At 39.4% G+C, this 18,032-nt stretch overlaps 2 protein-coding genes and 1 pseudogene across 5 annotated transcripts; 1 reads left to right on the forward strand and 2 right to left on the reverse strand.

The window, feature by feature from the left end:
• The first annotated feature begins 6,558 nt into the window (after positions 1 to 6,558).
• On the forward strand, positions 6,559 to 10,256 carry LOC126602237 (EIN3-binding F-box protein 1-like). The gene is made up of 2 exons (XM_050269064.1): positions 6,559 to 6,856; positions 7,512 to 10,256. Exons 1-2 carry the CDS (start codon positions 6,832 to 6,834, stop codon positions 9,425 to 9,427), a joined length of 1,941 nt encoding a protein of 646 aa, XP_050125021.1. The 5' UTR covers positions 6,559 to 6,831; the 3' UTR covers positions 9,428 to 10,256.
• Positions 10,257 to 11,303: 1,047 nt separating this feature from the next.
• On the reverse strand, positions 11,304 to 12,930 carry LOC126602634 (uncharacterized; annotated as a pseudogene).
• On the reverse strand, positions 12,620 to 16,819 carry LOC126602238 (protein WVD2-like 5). 4 transcript variants are annotated; one of them, XM_050269067.1, is made up of 9 exons: positions 16,460 to 16,819; positions 15,620 to 15,896; positions 15,292 to 15,537; positions 15,117 to 15,160; positions 14,857 to 14,928; positions 14,648 to 14,744; positions 14,477 to 14,548; positions 14,285 to 14,395; positions 12,620 to 13,525 (listed from the first exon to the last, which is right to left on the reverse strand). In XM_050269067.1, exons 2-9 carry the CDS (start codon positions 15,884 to 15,886, stop codon positions 13,055 to 13,057), a joined length of 1,380 nt encoding a protein of 459 aa, XP_050125024.1. In that variant the 5' UTR covers positions 15,887 to 15,896; positions 16,460 to 16,819; the 3' UTR covers positions 12,620 to 13,054. The 4 variants fall into 4 exon arrangements, with proteins under 4 accessions (XP_050125024.1, XP_050125023.1, XP_050125025.1 ...); XM_050269066.1 differs by having other exon boundaries at positions 15,620 to 15,892; positions 16,420 to 16,819; XM_050269068.1 differs by having other exon boundaries at positions 15,117 to 15,157; positions 16,420 to 16,817.
• Between the last annotated feature and the right edge of the window lie 1,213 nt (positions 16,820 to 18,032).

Consider the following 18,032-nt stretch of genomic DNA (forward strand, 5'->3'; position numbering starts at 1 on the left):
TCAAACTCTTAATTTATACGAGATGAGCTAATGAAAACCATATAAGTTAAAATATGTGGTCTAGATTTCTCAATCATTCACACCAAACATAGAGCTTCAGAAAGCATCTCAACAGCATACATGAGACTCACACTCCTAATATTTTTTTAAGGAATATGACTCCTTGGGGCATGTGGTATTGGGATTCATGGAGAAATGGCAATCGCAAGTCCTCCTTTTTTTTTTTTTTTTTTTTTTTTGAGAAGATATTGACTGGGATTCGTAGTCACTCTTATTCATCATTCATGCTTGCTCGAATTCGTGTTCACTTTAATCACTGATTAGTAAAACATGCTAGGGCTGGGCACGGGCCAGGCCGGGCCCATTTTTGAAGGGATCGGACCGGACCTGAGTTTAAAGAGAACGAGCCGGGCCGGGCCGGATAATGAAATTTCAGAATCTAGAACCGGACCTAACCTGATCCGTTTGAAACGGGCCGGTCCAGCTCAAATCCACGAGTCCAGCAACATTTTTTTTGTCAAGCCCCCTATAATTGCTGAAGACAAATCCCTCTGCAATTGCTGAAGACAAATCCCAGCCAAGCCCCAGGAACAGAAACAGAAATAAATCCCTTCAATTTCAAGTCGAAAATTTAATTCAAACACACATCTACCCACACCAAATTCAAACATGTCGAAAATTTCATGTCTTTCAAAGTGGCCAACATACATTTATACATTCACTTTCAGTTAAAAACCAAAGATTTTTTGAAAATCCATGGACATGCAAAAGCAATAAAACGAACAACCCACAACAGAAAATCCATCAAACATGTGTTTTTGATGTGCTAAACAGAAACATGAACTATCACAAGACAGAGGTCAAGATTCAACAATAGATCTGAAACTGAAATTGAACAGAGGTCAAGATTCAAGAACCTAACAAAATCCATTCGAGTTTGACATAAAGAGAGACTGATTTCTTGCATGCATTCAAAAATTAAAGCAAAAAAAAAAAAAAAAAAACGAAGGAATTCCCTGATGATGATGCCAGCGGACGGAGCTGATGATGATGGCGGCGGACGAGAGGATTTCAGTGACCATGGATCGAGATTTGATAATGATGGCGGCGGACAGAGTTGATGATGATGGCAGCATACAGAACTAGGACGGTGGGAGCGAGTCAGGAGGAGAGATCGACATCTGATGATGATGGTGGCGGACATAGGAGAGATCGACGTTTGAGTGAGAGGAGAGGAACCAAGAGGAAAGATTGATGGAAAGGGAAATTGAATAAATGATTAGGGTAGGAAATATTTTCGAATGACTTAGATTAGGACATGTTAGATACAGGCCGGGCTGGGGGCCTGTTCACTCCTATTTTAAGAACCGGCCCGCCCCGCTAAATTCATATACCCGCCACGCCCCGCCCCGTTGTGTGTTTTGAAATTTTGGACCCGCCCCAAACTGCGAGTACCTGCCCCGACTCGCGGGTCCTGGACCCGTTTGCCCACCCCTAAAACATGCTATGAAAAATGATTCCAATAATCTTCTTGTAATTCCCCTTGTAAGTGTAAAGACCACCTCATTCTCTACCATCTCAACAAACTATTTGTATAAAAAAATGCGTACTCTTGCAATAGTATCTGGATTCTCTCTTACCCCATTTCCTCTCTTATTTTCTCTCCTCGCCCCTTCTATTTGACCGGTTAAAACTAAGTAACGTCAATATTTTGTGTTGATTTCTTTATAAAAAGAGAAAAACAAAGAGGAAAATATGAGAGGAAGTAAGGAAAATGGAGGAAATTATGAAGAAAATCTCACTCCCTCTCTTTTCTGCCTATTTATAAGACTAAAAACAATTGACTTGGGAAGCAGCGAGTGCAAGTTGGTCAAAAAAAGAATCCTATAGGAAAAAGAAAAGTAGAGCAGAAGAAAGAAACAGCGAACCTAGAAAGGTGAGAGGTAATCCGTACGCGTCATTTCTGTCTCTTTCTCTCCCGATGCAGGCTGCAATCTTTCATTGTACATTGAACAACTAGGGGGAGCACAGTCCGTCCCACTTGCAGTATAAGTATCCTAAAAGTAAAAGATTAAGATAGGCTTTGCGTAATTATCGTCACAGTTATCATTCTTCTAATAAGTTAATTCACTCTTGGATCTGGATTCCATGATATATGAGATGGCTTAAGCCAAGTGTTGTGATATTATTAAGAATGTTCAGACTTTTCTTTTCAAGTTGAGGATTTGGGTTCCCAAAATGTGCTGGTTAATTACTCGTTGGAGTAGAGAAGAGAGTGCAGGAATAATCAAAGTATTCTGCACTACTTATATTGAACGTGTCGTGCTTAAAGCTCGTTGTAAGATTGTTCATACATTGATTTTAAACTAACACATCAACAGTTAATTATTATCTATTCTAACATTTGTCAAACTATAATGTGTATGATACGAAAATTGGAGGCAGTCGGAAATTAAACATGTGATTGTGTGAGGATAATACCCCCTAAATGCTCAATATTTAAGCTCCTCACAAAACAAATGAAACTCTATGAGAAAATATCTTGAAAAAGTCTGACATGACATGACATGTTATGTTGCCATTGTTAACTAAACTACTCGTCAAATTTACATTTTTATGCAGTGTTAGATTTACAAGGACAAGGATTGTTTGCCCTCTCATTTCTGGTGCCCTTCTGTGCCCTCTTGTTTTATGTGGTCACGGTTAAGCCACGTCGACATTATATATATATATATATATATATATTTTTTTTTTTTATAGAGATAATAAGACAAAAATGAATGGTAATATAAAATGTTGACGTAGCTTAACCATGACCACACAAAGAAAAGGGCACAAGAGGACACCGAAAATGGAAAGGGAGACAATCCTTGTCCGATCTATAAAAATCCTTGGCAGACCTTTCAATTTCAACCGTTACATCTCGATAAAACGACGATGGTGGGGTTTGTTTTCTTCTCTTTTGGGCAATTTAAAGTACCTTGTAAGTCAAGATTTCAAACCTTAAAGTAAGGCGATTCACCATTAGGTTGGGTAACTTAGGTTGGCCCCCAACCCAAGAACCATTGAACTTGGAGCTGGCATTGAACCAAATTTAACCAACCCTCTTGCTCTTTTTTGCCAACCATGGTATCCACATTGGGTGGCTGGCTTGGATGATTAGATACACACAGCTGGATCCCCATTCGGGAATAGAATAATGGTGCAACTTGGTTGTTCAAGTTAATTATTTCCAACTTGGGATTCAGCTCTGGGAGGTTTACAATTTGCAAAGAGTTTGCAAAATTCAATTGAATTATTTGAAAAACACCAACTGAGAGTATAGTGTTGAGAAATGGGTGATTAAACACTTGAAAATAAGCTGAGATTCTATTTTGATGGTTCAAGGAAGGAGTATAAGAATCTATTACAAGCTACAATGGTTTGAAAAAAATCAATTATGAAAAAAACAATCACCAAATAAGAAATCGTTTAGTCATCTAACTTTTATCCAATAAATGAACATGCTGACAGCTAAGCACTAAACCTGATGATTAAACAGTTTTTTATTAGATGGATTCTTCACATAATTTATTTTTGACGGGGAACTTAAAAAATAGATATTTTTTATCATCAAATAATGAGAACGTAAAAATTGATTGAAATAAAAAGGCTACTAACATTCCTCTTAAAATAGAATGCATAGTAATGTGAGATAGGAGATGAAAGTAACATGAATAACCCGTCTCAAGTACGCAATGTGGTACAAGATATTTAACATATTTAATATGATTGTCAAATTAAACATACCAAATGTCATTTTCAGGAAACACACAAAATTCAAATTCATTGTTCCCTTGGTATGATGCAAAAGGGTACAAAATGGGTTGACTCTTAAGTACCACTTTTTTCTTCCTTTCTCTTTACGTTTTTTCAACCCTCTAGTGTAAATGACCTATTTTTAGGAGTTAAAGTGGGGATAACTATCTAATCTTCTGGGATGATTTTAAATTAGTTTTAACTTTTTAAAACATTTCAAATAATTACTTAACGTGTTAAAAAATTAGAAATATTTTAGGTCATCAACGTTAAGTGATGACTTGACCAATATTAAGCGATGAAGTTTTTAGCATTAAAGGATGAGATGGACAAATATTAAAGTTGGTCTCTACTAATTGCCTTTAGAGCTTTAATTCCCCCAAATCGACTTCGTTTAGCCAAGTTAAGTTGTAAATTTGCTTAGCTAAACTACATCGATTTAGAGATTCAAAGCTCTATAGACGACTTGAGAGTAAAAACTTGCATTAATGATTGTCCATATCGCCAGTGGCGGATCCAGAAAATAATATTATGGGAGTCAGTAAGAATAGCTTGCGCAATGCGCAATTATTATTATTATTATTATTTTATATCAAAAATAGCATGCATATCATTATTTCATCAGGTCTTGGTAGGCTTGAAGTTATTTGTAAAGATATAATGCACACCTGTTAATGTATGCAGGGGCAACACCCAATGTATCAATGGACATTCACCGAGTCTTGGTAGGCCTGAAGTTAGTTAGAGGGCATGTATGAAGCCAACTCTAATCTTTAAAAGGGCAGCACTCAAGGTATCCATGGACATTCACCAAAGTTCGGGGGATTAGCACCCAATATATCTATGGACGTTCATCGAAGTTCGGGGGGTCAGTTGACCCCATGCCCCTCAATGCATTCGTCCCTGCACATCGCCACTTAGCACTAGTGAACCAAACAAATGTCCACTTTCCAAAATACTTGGTAGTCATGTGGAATGTTTCAAAATGTTAGAACCAATTCGTAATTAGCCCTAAAAGTTGGGTAGTTCTCCGACTTAATTTATTTGTACATGAAGCCATGTCTTTCTTAAAAATAAAATGCATTGAGAAATCTAATATTTACTTAAATTTTATCAATTTTGACGCATTTATAAGCACAGTTAATTGTATAAGGCATATAATGCCCTTGCCCTTTTACTCAATTTTCTTTAATTTTGAGCCGAAATTATTTTTTCAGTCACCATCTTCGGCCGAGTTATTTGATTCACCAGTTTAAGTGTCAACATCTAGCCATCAAATTGCGAATAATATCGAGAAGGAAAATTCGCTAAAAGCGGGGCAGCACATTTTTTGAAAAATGAGAAGGAAGATTTTATTTTCACCTATCTTTTGTTACTCTACATCCAATTTAAAAGTTTAATATGAATTGTCGTTTCTACCATAGGATATGTAGAGCGATGACAAAGAATTTGGACTCTTGTGTGAGGGTTCAATTTGTCACTCCAGTCCTCTCAAAATTTTAAATTTTACTTTAGAATATATTAATACCATAAACTTGTCACGGGCCCAAACTTTATTTTCAAACTTTTTACTAAATAGTATTTTTAAATAAAATATGTTGCAAGACTCAATTTGCTAACTTGAAGAAGTAGCAAATGACCTTATATCTTTGTAAGTATGCAAGGTAAGTTGTCATCTTTTCAATTTGCTAATTGGGTTGTTACTTCCTTTGAAAATACGTCTTTCCTATGTGACATAACAGGTCTAACTTTACTACCCATTTGTCCGTCTTTACCTAAAACAAGTAAAAACATATGCATTTGTGATTAAACGTAACATGGTAGGAAATTAAAATGCATCGAATAGGGCAACACCACCTCTACAAAGCGAATTACTAAATGAATTGGTATAGTTCAGTTGTGCTACTAGTTTAAGGTAAAAACAAACGAGAAAGTTACACTGCTTGATGCAAACTTTGGATAAGCCCTACGAAATCAAAACGCACCAACCTCTACTCAAAACAAGTAAAAAATTCCGAATTAATTGGATAAATATTACATAATAGGTAATCAATACGTAAATAAATAGACCGTAACGATCTTTATCAAAATAAGTAGAAATTTGAAATCTCACATAAATAGAAAAACAAATTGCAAAATATCAGACTGCATCCACCTCAGCCCCAATAAATAAAAATAGGATAAATATAACATAATAGGATGTCAACCCGTACAAAACCGGACCACATACAATGCTTCTCGTAATCAGTAAGAAATCTCGCAACCTGGATTAAATCTAACATAATAGGCAATCAAATAAATTGGTAAACCCAATTTCATCTTATATAAGAGCTCCCTCATTCTCCATTTTCCTCCACACATTGCAATAGCATTCTTAGCAATCTTCTTACTCACCAAGAAGCAATCCAAAGAGTGTTGTTCCATTAAGCTTTTTCCAATAAGAAACCTTGTCCATCCTCTTCAAGATTTCAACCAACCACCAAGTCACCATTACCATAGGGAGGGGATAATTTATATACCCTTTCTACATCAAATCCAAACCAAACACCCCCCATATCCATCCTTGTGTCCAAACACCCCCACTACTACTAGGCCAAACCCCCTCAATACCAAAACCAACCGTAATAAAAAAGGCAGGTTACGGTTTGTGGTATTCATTGGGTGGGTGGCAGAATATAACAAAGAAACCCACCTCATATCCAAATACATTGCATGTGAGTTTATCTTGCGTGTATTGTCACGTACCGAAACCCCATCATTCACAATAAAACTCCTATCAGACCGAGTCCCACCCTTCAATTCTCTCAGCTCCCTCTCCCTCTCCCTCTCCTCTCCATCTCTCCTTTTTTCCCTATCTGATAGGGTTTCCAGGTCCGTGTAGCTTCAACTTCTCATGCATAAGTCCCTTCAAGCTTTACTGATCGTTGTTGCAGCCTTAATCGTTTCTGGGTTTCTCTTTTTTGCTCTCTTTCGAGAGTTTTTCGGCCAAAAGCTTTGCATTTTCGACCGTCAGGAGGTTTTTGAGCTGTACCCATGTCGAAGCTACTCGGTTTCTCCGGTAAGTCTCGAGATTTTTCTTTTTCTTTTTTTTTTGTTAAATTTATTATCTTTTGGCTTAAATAGTTGTGGGTTTGTTTGAAATTTTTTATTTGAACGATGTTTAGCTGTTAATTTGTAGATCAGAGATGATATATTGGGAATTTTGACTATCTAGCCTGTTTTGTCTGTTCGGTTTTCTTGTTTTGGTGATTCTTTTATATTTTAGTTTCATTTTTGGAATAATAATTTGGGTGCTTAGCTGAGATAGTTTTGGATTTGAAACCCTAAGGATGGATCAGCCTTCTGTTTCATGTATTTAATTTGGGGGTTATTGTTTTTAATTTCTTCTTTTTGGGTGAATTTATTGCTTTCTGAAATTAGATGAGGATTAATTTACTGATCATGGATCTGATGTGAAATTTTATTAATATGGGTTGATTATTCTCTGTCTTCAAATAGTTAGGGACCTGTTCTGATCAAAATTAATCTTAGATCTTGATTGAAAGTCTAATTTTGAATTCAAATTTCAATTTTTTTCTTGTTATGTTTCTGGATGAATGTTTTATTTCAGCTGACCATGTTTATTAGATTAGATCTTCATTAATTTGTTAAGTTAACTTAGATAGGGATTTGTAACATTTTGTGGATGTTAATATTGTGTTCTTGGTTAACAGGTAAAGATGATTTTTGCCCTGGGGGAATATACACAAACCCTAAAGAAGCTGGCCTCTTCTTGTCTCTTGGACACCATGCGGATGTCCTATTTCCTCCTCGCAAGAGGTCTCGCATCAGTGCCCCCTTCGTTTTTAGCGGAGGACGTTTTGAGAAGGAGGTGTCGATAGATGTTCTACCAGATGAGTGCCTCTTTGAAATCTTTAAACGGATACCTGGAGGTGAGGAAAGGAGTGCTTGTGCATGTGTTTCCAGGCGGTGGCTTAATGTTTTAAGTAATATCAATACGGACGAATTCAGCAGCAACCCAACCAACCTATCTTTCAAGTCTCAGGATGAGGTCTCTGGAAATAATTCTGAGGATCAGGAAGTTGAGAATTGTGGATATCTTTCCAGGAGCTTGGAAGGAAAAAAGGCAACAGATGTTAGACTTGCTGCTATTGCTGTTGGAACTGCTAGTCGTGGCGGATTGGGAAAGCTTATGATCCGAGGAAGCAATTCTGTTTGTGGGGTGACAAACCTTGGCCTTAAGGCAATATCCCATGGCTGTCCTTCCCTGAGGGTTCTTTCTTTGTGGAACGTGTCCTCTGTTGGAGATGAGGGCTTGTGTGAGATTGCTAAGCGCTGTCATCTGTTAGAGAAGCTTGACCTCACCCAGTGTCCTGCAATATCTGATAAGGGTTTGATTGCAATTGCCAAGAAGTGCCCTAATTTGACTGACGTATCACTTGAGTTTTGTTCCAACATTGGAAACGAAGGTCTTCAAGCTATTGGCCAGTGCTGCCCCAATCTCCGATCCATTTCAATCAAGAATTGCCGTCTTGTTGGGGATCAGGGAATTGCTGGTTTGCTATCTTCCACCTCTTATGTCCTGACAAAGGTGAAGCTTCAGGCTTTGACCATCTCTGATGTGTCTCTTGCTGTTATTGGACACTACGGCTTGGCTGTAACTGATCTTGTCCTTACCAGCCTCCGGAACGTGACTCAGAGGGGTTTCTTGGTCATGGGCAATGGTCAGGGACTGCAGAAGTTGAAGTCCTTCACTGTTGCATCCTGTCAAGGTGTTACAGATACAGGTCTTGAAGCACTAGGAAAAGGTTGCCCAAACTTGAAACAGTTTTGCCTTCGCAAATGTCTATTCGTATCTGACAGTGGGTTGGTGTCATTTTGCAAAGCAGCAAGATCTCTTGAGAGCCTTCATTTGGAGGAGTGCCACAGGATCACCCAATTTGGGTTTTTTGGTGCTCTTTCCACTGGTGGTTCAAAATTGAAGTCTGTAGCTTTTGCTTCCTGCTTGGGATTGAAAGATGTAAACTTTGGATCGCCTGCTGTGTCTCCATGCCAATCTCTGCGATCATTGTCCATTCGGAGGTGTCCTGGATTTGGGAACGTTGGCCTGGCTCTTTTGGGTAAGCTTTGCCCTCAACTGGAGCATGTAGACTTCAGTGGTCTTGAAGCTATAACAGATGCTGGGTTTCTCCCACTGGTTGAGAACTGTGAGGCTGGCCTGGTAAAGGTTAATCTCAGCGGTTGTGTGAATCTAACAGACAAAGTGGTTTCATCCTTGGCTGACCTACATGGTTGGACTCTGAAAGCCGTAAACCTTGAAGGCTGTAGAAGGGTCAGCGATGCAGGCTTGGCAGCTATTGCAGGGAACTGCACATTGCTTAGTGATCTTGACGTCTCAAAGTGTGGAATCACCGATTTTGGAATTGCATCTCTAGCGCATGCAGACCAGCTAAATCTCCAGATCCTCTCCGTGTCTGGGTGCCCTTTAGTATCAGACAAGAGCTTGCCTGCCTTGGTGAAAATTGGTCAGACCCTTCTTGGTTTGAATCTTCAGCATTGCAACGCAATCAGCAGCAGCACTGTTGACCGGCTCGTGGAGCAGCTATGGCGTTGTGACATACTTTCCTAGGTTGGGAAGAAACTGGTAATTGTTCATTTCAGAATCAGAATCGTCAACCAGTGATCAGGATTGAAGTAGTCAGGAAGTCCACAAATCTTAGTCAGCTTTTGTGAGTAGCCACAGTTTGTTTTAGTTTTTGGACCCATCAGCCATGGGTCTTTAGTCGTCAAGTGCCCCGGTTCCCTTTTTACCAGGGAAAAATGGCCATTTACCATTTTTTGCAGGTTTCCTATCATTGGAGATCTGTTCCAGGTACTTGTGCCGTATATATCCCTGAGCAAAACTGCTTCCGGGTGCTTGATCTAGGTTGCCCTTCCAGTTTCGAGTAGTTCTGGTTTGTATTGCTAGGTGCAGGAGGCCTGTCTTTTTTGCTTGGCTATGTTCAATGCTTAGGCCAAGCTCTTTTAGGCATCCTATACCTAGTTCTAGTTTCTAAGTCAGTCCGTCGTTGGTTTTACCGAGTCGCTCACGTTTTTTTCACTTGTATGCCGTACGTGATGGTTGGGTCGTATGTTTTCCTCAAAGGGTGGGATCAGAGTTGCGAGGTCATCGATTTGTCTGTAGTCATGTAATCCGGTTGCTTTCGGCAGTTCCGAATCTGTGGTGTCCTTGTGTTTGGGGGCTTTGGCCTGGCGGCATTGTTATGCGTCTGCCTCGACAATCCTTTTCCTTTTGGGGAGGGATTTGTTTTTCTTCCAAGCCCCTGTTTTTCAGGCACCATTTGTTCATGGAATGTGCTCGGCAACTTCTTCATAATATGTAGTGGTCTCTGTATCTCTCTGCCCTTTGCGATGTATGCTTCTAATGATATTAAATAAAATTCAGTTGTGTTTTAAAATGTGTTTTCCATATCATTTACGCAAAGATCGAAGGTTGAGATTAAAACATCTAGCTGTCTGTTGGATTTGATATCAAATGTTGAGATTATAATGTCCCGTAAAGTACATTTATGCGAATTGGTATGTTGTACGTTTAGGTGAATTGATATGTTATGGGGATGTAAGCAATTGTGGAAGCTCTTTCCTTTCCCATGTGCCAAACCGTGTCGTCTCGCTTGCTGTGAAGCTACCTTAGGGAAAGAGATTCTCTCCGTATCTTTCACCAAGATCATCGGATCAAGTGATTCGGGTTTTTGAATTTCATCAAACGGTCCAAAATTATTATAGTTTTTAAGGAATCAAAACAGGTGGACCGTTGGATGAAATTTTAAAGGGCTGGGTCACTTGATCCGGTGGTTTCGGTGGAAGAGATCCGAAGATGATCTCTTTCCCTTCCTTAGCATGTTCATTTTTTTTTCTCTTTTAAGGAATGAATCGAGATGCAGAGCTGAATCTCAATGGATATTTCAAAAATGATGGCAATAGTTTATTTAAAAACCCTGTTTTCTCTTTCGGTGCTCCTCCCTTTAATTCTCCTTTGAGGAGTGCAAAAAAGAAAACGAAAGTGTGAAAATCACAATCCTTTTAAGAGTGCAGAAGAGAGAATGAAAGTGTGAAACTTAGTTAAAGGTAAAGCCTTGTTAGGGTCGGCAGTTTGAACAAGATCTTTGAACAAGATTTTTATGTCGGAATGATGGTAGGCTTGACCTAATAATATCATATATTGAAGTTCCACATTTGCCTCTGTTATGGTGGTTGCCACAATTACTTCGTCTCTATGATGATGTTTTGTCTTGTTCACACAAGCCAAAAACTCATTTTCTGCACGCATTTGTTAAAGTGAAAAAGTTCAAATGTAAAAGTTTATGCAAAAGTTGCTAACATTTTTTTTATTTATATCTCTTGATTCTCATTTACTTTATCCAGTTCAAAAATATGCGGAAATCACTTTCGCAGTAGGTAGCTAAACCGAAATCGTTTGAGCGTTGTTTGAAGGTCGCTAAAGATGCAGGAAAAACAAGAGGGCTTGGTTTATCTTACTCAAAACTACACAATTAAGGAGTTCAGTTCACTAGTTTTTCTCATAACCTCCTTTAACGAAGTGAAGACGCTACATGATCACACCTAGGGCCTGGCCCAAAATTGAAGGGACCGGACTGGACCTAACCCGGCCTATATAAAACGGGTCAGTTCCTATGGGTCCAATGGGTACCCTGTTTTTTTTTTTTTCCTTCTAATTTTCAATATCCCAGAACCTAGATTCCGAGTCGAATTTGCACTCTATCGAGTTCGAAATCGAATCAGGACAGGAAGAGGGCGCTGCCGGAGCACAGGCTGCACAGATCCAACTTCCTCGCCGGAGAGAGAAAGCTTGAGTTGACCACGTTGTGCACCTTCTCTCCACCACTCCCCACTGCAGTTGGACGACTCAAACGGGGAGATCCGGTCAAACCCCAGCCTGTCCTTCAAGCACTCGTACCCGCCAACCAAGACCATCTTCATCCCGGACAAGGAGTGCCAGAAGCCAGACCTGTGATTGAAAATTTCACAACTTTTCACAAATTTTGTAAATCAAAATTAAGAAATTGACGAAATTGGAAGAAATGAGGGAAATGAGTTACCTCGATGTTGAGATCGGATGAGGAGACAGAGGAGTTGGTGGGGGAGGAAGGGCGGCGGCAACATATCATTTCTCGGTGGGGTGTGTGGTGTGGCGTGTGGTGTGTCTGTGCTCCGAGAAGGAGAGTTGTAGAGATGGGGGGAGAAGAAACAAAGAAGAGGAATGAGGAAGAATGTTCGAGAGATTGGGGGAGGGGGAAACACGGGGAAGTGGGTTGTGTGTGTGTGGAGTGTTCTCGAGAGTGAGAACTATCACGGGGAGGTACAAAAAGAAGTGGGCCTAGGAGACAATAACAGTACCCAACACAGGGGTATTTTTGCGAACGAGTTGGTACGGGTACCCGTTTTTCTTTACTTTTGAAACCGGCCCAAACCTAAAATTTCAAAGGCCTGCCCCACCCCGCCCCTTTTCTCTTTTTTTTTTTTTTAAATTAGGACCCGTCCTGAACTGCTAATACCCACCCCTACCCACAGGCCAAGGACCCGTTTGCCCACCCCTAATCACACCCACTTCATTCAATCTCTCCACCTTTCCATGCACGTCTCAACCAAGAAAAATGTTAAACTAGCAAGACATCTTGGTTTCTTATCGTGCGAAGAAACCACGGTTCAAAGTCCTCGAACGCCAATTTTACCCTGTTTGCAGTTCAAGTAACATACAGAAAGCAATACAATTTAAGACATCGAAGCGACTGAGAAAATCTACAACACAAAATCAGCCTTGATTGATTCACAATTCCCAATTGTTCAACAGAACCAGCTTAAATATATTTTCCAAGCACGAACTAATATCTAACAAAAGTTTTTCCAAAATTTTCCCCGAGTCTTCCCAATTATCTGGCAACTAATGCATATGCTTAAACATATAACTTAGAAAAACAACCTGACAAATAGTTACATACGGTGTGGAAAACTGGAATTCAGAATTCCAATGACAATGACCAGCAACCTTGAAAGCAAGCACACAAAACAACCATGCTGCTGACTACGGACATGACAGACATCACAAACCATAATGCAAAACTCTTCATGCCTTCTTCGTCGAATTGATATAGATCTATTACCTTTCTTATTTTCGTAAACAGTGTCCTTTTGATGGAGCTCTCTCTGTGCGTCCAGTTTTGTCCATGCTTTGTGCTCAATGCTCCGAGGCTATAGGTTCTTGCATGTAGGTGGGCTGATGTTGCTCTTCATCGGCTGTTTCGTCATCTGTATGGGACTGCTCTTCGCTTACCTTGGCCTTGGGAACTGCTGCCTCCTGATCTTGGGTGTGAGATCCAGTTTCACTTTCTGCAGTGGGCACGGTGGCATTCTCATTCATTGCAGCAATTAAGTTGGTCTTTTCCTCGTTTACTGCCTTCAAAGTCATTTTTCGTTCATTCACTGCATTAGGTAAAGTGGTCTTCTCAGATGGGAGTCTAGGAAGAGATTTCCGTTGTGGCTTCTTTGGATGCACAGGAGAGGGCCCTTTAGAAGTGTTCTGAGGGACTTTCTGATCCAGACTAAGCCTGCTAGATTGACCATTTGTATTACCCTTTGCTTCAGAAACTGCAGGAGGTAAGCTGTTCCTACGTCCGAGCTTGGGAGACTTGGCTCTTGTTGTTGGTATCTGCATCAATTGCACTAAAGACATCAAGGCGAAAATAAAGCAACACAATGCTGTCAAATAACAGCCAAGTACAGTGAAGCAGGATTATCACAATGCCATGCTAGCTTAACTAATGGTAATAGAAAGGCATGTTTAGAGTACATATTAGTCAAGAAACTTGACACCGATTTTTTTTATAAGCTTTCGCTGGACTAACAAAGTATGAACTGTAATGTGCAGTGCAATTTTGGGTAAAACTGTTGTTGGTAGCTTCAACATATTACGTCTGTGGTGCCTCCTTTCCAATCAAACGGAGCATGGTAGCTGTACTAGACTAGTCAACACTAACTCAGATGCTTACCATTGTTCCAATCAACAGACTGGATGGGCTAAGTTCATGAGAATATGATTAAGCGACTGATAACTTGAAGGATTGGCATGAATAACATGTTCAATTGGCCAAGAATGAAAAAGGTGCAGCACAAATTCAATAAGTGGTAAAAGATGCACTCTCTTCCTGTCGGGATTGAAGAATGTGATAAAAACCTTAGGGCCAAGACTTTACCAGTAAACAATTGTTAACAGTTGCACATGGGAAGAAGAAATTTAAGCGAGACTACATAGGAAGATCTAACAAAGGCAAACATGCCAATGTACATACGACAATTGTAATATAAGAAAACTGGCAATGCAACCAGCATGAGCAAAGGAGGTGGAGGCATGCATGTCCTTTACCAACATGCATCATGCCATTTGTCATTTTGAAAGAAAAAGCAATACCTTCTTCAGCTCCACCTTAGGAGGTGGAGGCTCCTGATAGAAGCTTGGCATTGGAGTTGCTTTGAAAGTCAGTTTCTTCCTGAGCATCCTAATCTCAGCTTCTAGAGTTTCCTGTAGAAGAACGGCCAACATCAATAATAAGAACAGGATTCACACAGAGGTTTCCCTTGACCACCATTGATTGAATACCACCTTAGACTTGGCTTGCAAATTATTCTTTTCCATCTCCTTTGCATGTATCTTTTCCTCCAGTTTCGTATAGAACTGCCCAAGGTAATTGTAAATGTTACTTCGATAACAGAAATAGTGTTGGAGGACTGAGCATAAGAAAGAATCAGAAAGGTGCAAATGCAGAAAACTAACCTCTCTCCTTTTCTCAGCTCGTTCATCGCACCTAAAACTGAAACCATAGTTCGGAAGTGTACCAACCCTAGGATGTTTATCTCCTTCTGTAGGACTTCTAAGCAGCTGTTAAGGATAAATGATAAAACAACAATAAAACTCAACCGAAAAATAATGTAAGAAGACCAGCACATTTGGAATGCAACAAATGCTCAAAGAGTTGAGGATACAAAGAGGATTGAGATTCTCCTTCAGCTTGATTCTGGGATCCCTTTTTCAAAGGCTTCAGCTTTGCCTTCTCCCTGTAAAAGGTAAATCATTATTAACAAATAGCTGAGCTAACAATTCAATACAGATGGTTTCCGAAATAAACATCTCAAATCAAGATGGTCACCAAGGATTAGGAGAGAAAATAAAATATAAGAGATATAAACCCCTAGTTCATAATAAAGGGACAAAGAAATAGAATATAAGCACAAACATAACTCACACGCTGCTTTCAGACAATTCTGCATCAGGTTTTTCAGGTTGCTGCTGGAATCAAATAGAGATTAGATAAACTAATCAACAAGAACAAAGATATCAAAAACCAAAAACACAAAATTCGTTGCAAAGATAGGGAAAACTGTAAAAAAAAGGAAACCGAAGTTGAAATTGATGTTTACATTGGATGACTGAACCTGTCGCCCATTAAATGATCTACTCTTGTTAGGCTGTTTGGGGCGTGAATTTGGAGCAGCTGAACCATTTGAAACAGAAGCTTTTGCCTCTGCGCCATTTCCATCTTTGCTTTTCTTCATCGAAATTGGGGAGATGCTCTTGGCACCAGGGGCCTTCTCATTCTTGCTCTTCCCTTGACCTTTATGCACTTTGGCGGGCTTTGGGTGAGTAGAACCTTTCACTTCGTCTTCCTGCAACACAGATATGCAATCAGGTCGATGCATATAATTACTCAAACCAACCAGCTGAAATCCAGGCTCCAGCACTTCCTACCTTAGCAATAGTCAAAGCAACAGTCAAACCATTGCTTTCAGGGTTGACATTGGCCTCTTTGGCTTTCCAAATAGATGAGCTATTAGTAACACCATCATCCAACTTATCAACATTTTCAATTTTCCCGTTTGATGCTGCAGTATCGGTCATAGTATTCTCGCTGAAGGTCCCATTCATGTCGTCTGAAACAACACCAGCTTGCCCGTGAACACCGTTTTGATGAGCCACCTCAAGCCCGTAGGTGGCTGCCAAATTATCCGAATCCATGACACACTAACTACAAAAATAAGAACAATATTATCATTATTCCCATCAAAACTATTATCTATTGAATACAGACTCGAATTAAGGTATTGCCCAATAAAAACAGTAATTAGATTAATTTTCCTCCAGTTTCTCAGCAAACAAACAGAGTATAGATATATACTCGCTTCGGATTAAATTCCGAAATTAGTTCGATCAAAATACACCAAGATTTAAAAGTGAAAAATAAAATAAAATAAATTATATAATAAAATCCACATCAAGCACAAAACACAAGCCAGATTTTCCAGAACAAAAATCTGCAAATTTTACAGTGATCTAACACAAACATGCAACAAATTAACCAGTAAGACAAATCAACGATCAATACAAAAGGCACAACATTCGGCTATCCCTAGAGCTCAGAACTCAGTCTTCAAGCTGAAATCAATACAAAAAAGACCACAAGATTCAGCATTTTCCTGGCATTTCGTCACATTTTCTCAGCAGCCAAACGGACTGCCACTGTAAAACAAGCTCAAAGAGTTTCCACTCACCTCGATAACCGCGCAACAACAACAATCAAAACTCCATTACCTCCGGCCCAACCGCAGAGACGGCTTGAAGGATCTGAGCGCCGGAGAGGGGGGAGAGTACGGCAGCGACGACGGCGGAAGCGGATCGGAGGATCCGGACCCAAAAGGAAGGATCTTTTCGGATTCAAAAGTTGGAGTTTTGATTTTTCCTTTTCATTTTTTCGGGTTTAAAGAAAATGAAATCTGGAAACAACAATAATAATAATATAATATTAAATAATAACTGTTGTGGATTTGAAAATTGAGGGAGTGAGAGAATGAAGCGTATGAAATGTGAGCAAATAATGAAAGCGAGTCGGAGTGAGTGAGTGGAGACGCCGGGCTGACTCGGTTATGACTCGGAGGAGGAGGCCTTTTTGTTTATACGATTTCGGATTTTAAAACACCAAATCCAGGTCAGGTCAGGTCAGGTCAGGTCAGGTCTCTCTCTCCCTGCCCGAACCAAATACGCCGTATATACGGTCATTATACTTTCAACATATACGGTTTTACGGTTTTCGGGCATCCATTAACTACCTACTAACAAAGTAATAACCACCAACCCTCCCCACCAAGTATTTTACAGTTACTTCTTTCGGTTTTTCTTGCACAATGTGAAAAAGATATCTTTTTTCTAGTTTTATTTGACCGATATGATGGGAGGAGGAGGAATCGAATATAGAATGCACGATATAATAATTTTTTTCCAGGCAAGATGTTTGTTGTTCATTGAAGGATGAATTGTCGTTATCGATAAAGTGTAGATATCGTATGAATTCTATTGATAGTGTTGATTAGGCAAAAGACAATCTATATCCGATACACGATTGACGATCCAATGGCACCACCTCAGCCCTTAATGTCTGACACAAGCGATGTACGGAATGAGATATTGGACGCAAGATCTTTGGTGCAAGAGTAAATGCACTTAATTAATTGGAAATTTCTTTTTAGACAAAATGTTTGTTATTTTTAAAGGACGAATTGTTGGTAATGATAAAGTGTGGATACCGTAAATGTAGACAGCCAAATTTATTTTGTAACCTAGACACGTTTGGCAATCGTAATGGCACCACCTCACTATTAATATATGACAAGAGCGATTTACGAAATGAGGAATCAAACGTGGGATCTGATAACCGATAATAAATGTACTTAACTACTTGAACATTTCTTTCGGAGACAAGATGTTCGTTGTTTTTAAAAGAACGGATTGTCGGTATCGATAAAATGTGGATATCGTAAATGTTATATCGATACCGACACTTTATCCACACTTTAATGATACCGACAGTTACGTCCTTTTTTTGTCATCTAAAAACACTAGTTGATAATCCTAATGATGCCACCTCCACTCCTTGGTATGTTTTGTAACCAAAACACAATTTATGATCCTATTAGAATGTTATATTAGTTTACAGAAGATGAGGGTGTATTCAATTAGGAATTTAAAGGATTTTGAAAGAGTTATAATCTATGGAGTTTAATTTAAAGGAGTTTTATAGACTCCATGTGAATTTTGAGTGAAATAATTTGAAATATTAGGGGAGCGGCCTAATTTCCTAATGCCTAAAAAACACTATAAAATCTCTTGA

The sequence above is a fragment of the Malus sylvestris genome, chromosome 15 (assembly GCF_916048215.2).
Source record: "Malus sylvestris chromosome 15, drMalSylv7.2, whole genome shotgun sequence".
NCBI lineage: Eukaryota > Viridiplantae > Streptophyta > Magnoliopsida > Rosales > Rosaceae > Malus > Malus sylvestris.

Coding starts and splice junctions, on each gene's coding strand:
- LOC126602237 (XM_050269064.1), top strand. CDS start 6,832: ATGTCGAAGCTACTCGGTTTCTCCG. Junction 6,857..7,511: donor GAAGCTACTCGGTTTCTCCG/GTAAGTCTCGAG, acceptor CTTGGTTAACAG/GTAAAGATGATTTTTGCCCT.
- LOC126602238 (XM_050269067.1), bottom strand. CDS start 15,886: ATGGATTCGGATAATTTGGCAGCCACCTACGGGCTTGAGGTGGCTCAT. Junction 15,538..15,619: donor TTGCTTTGACTATTGCTAAG/GTAGGAAGTGCT, acceptor TCTGTGTTGCAG/GAAGACGAAGTGAAAGGTTC. Junction 14,549..14,647: donor GAGCTGAGAAAAGGAGAGAG/GTTAGTTTTCTG, acceptor TACCTTGGGCAG/TTCTATACGAAACTGGAGGA.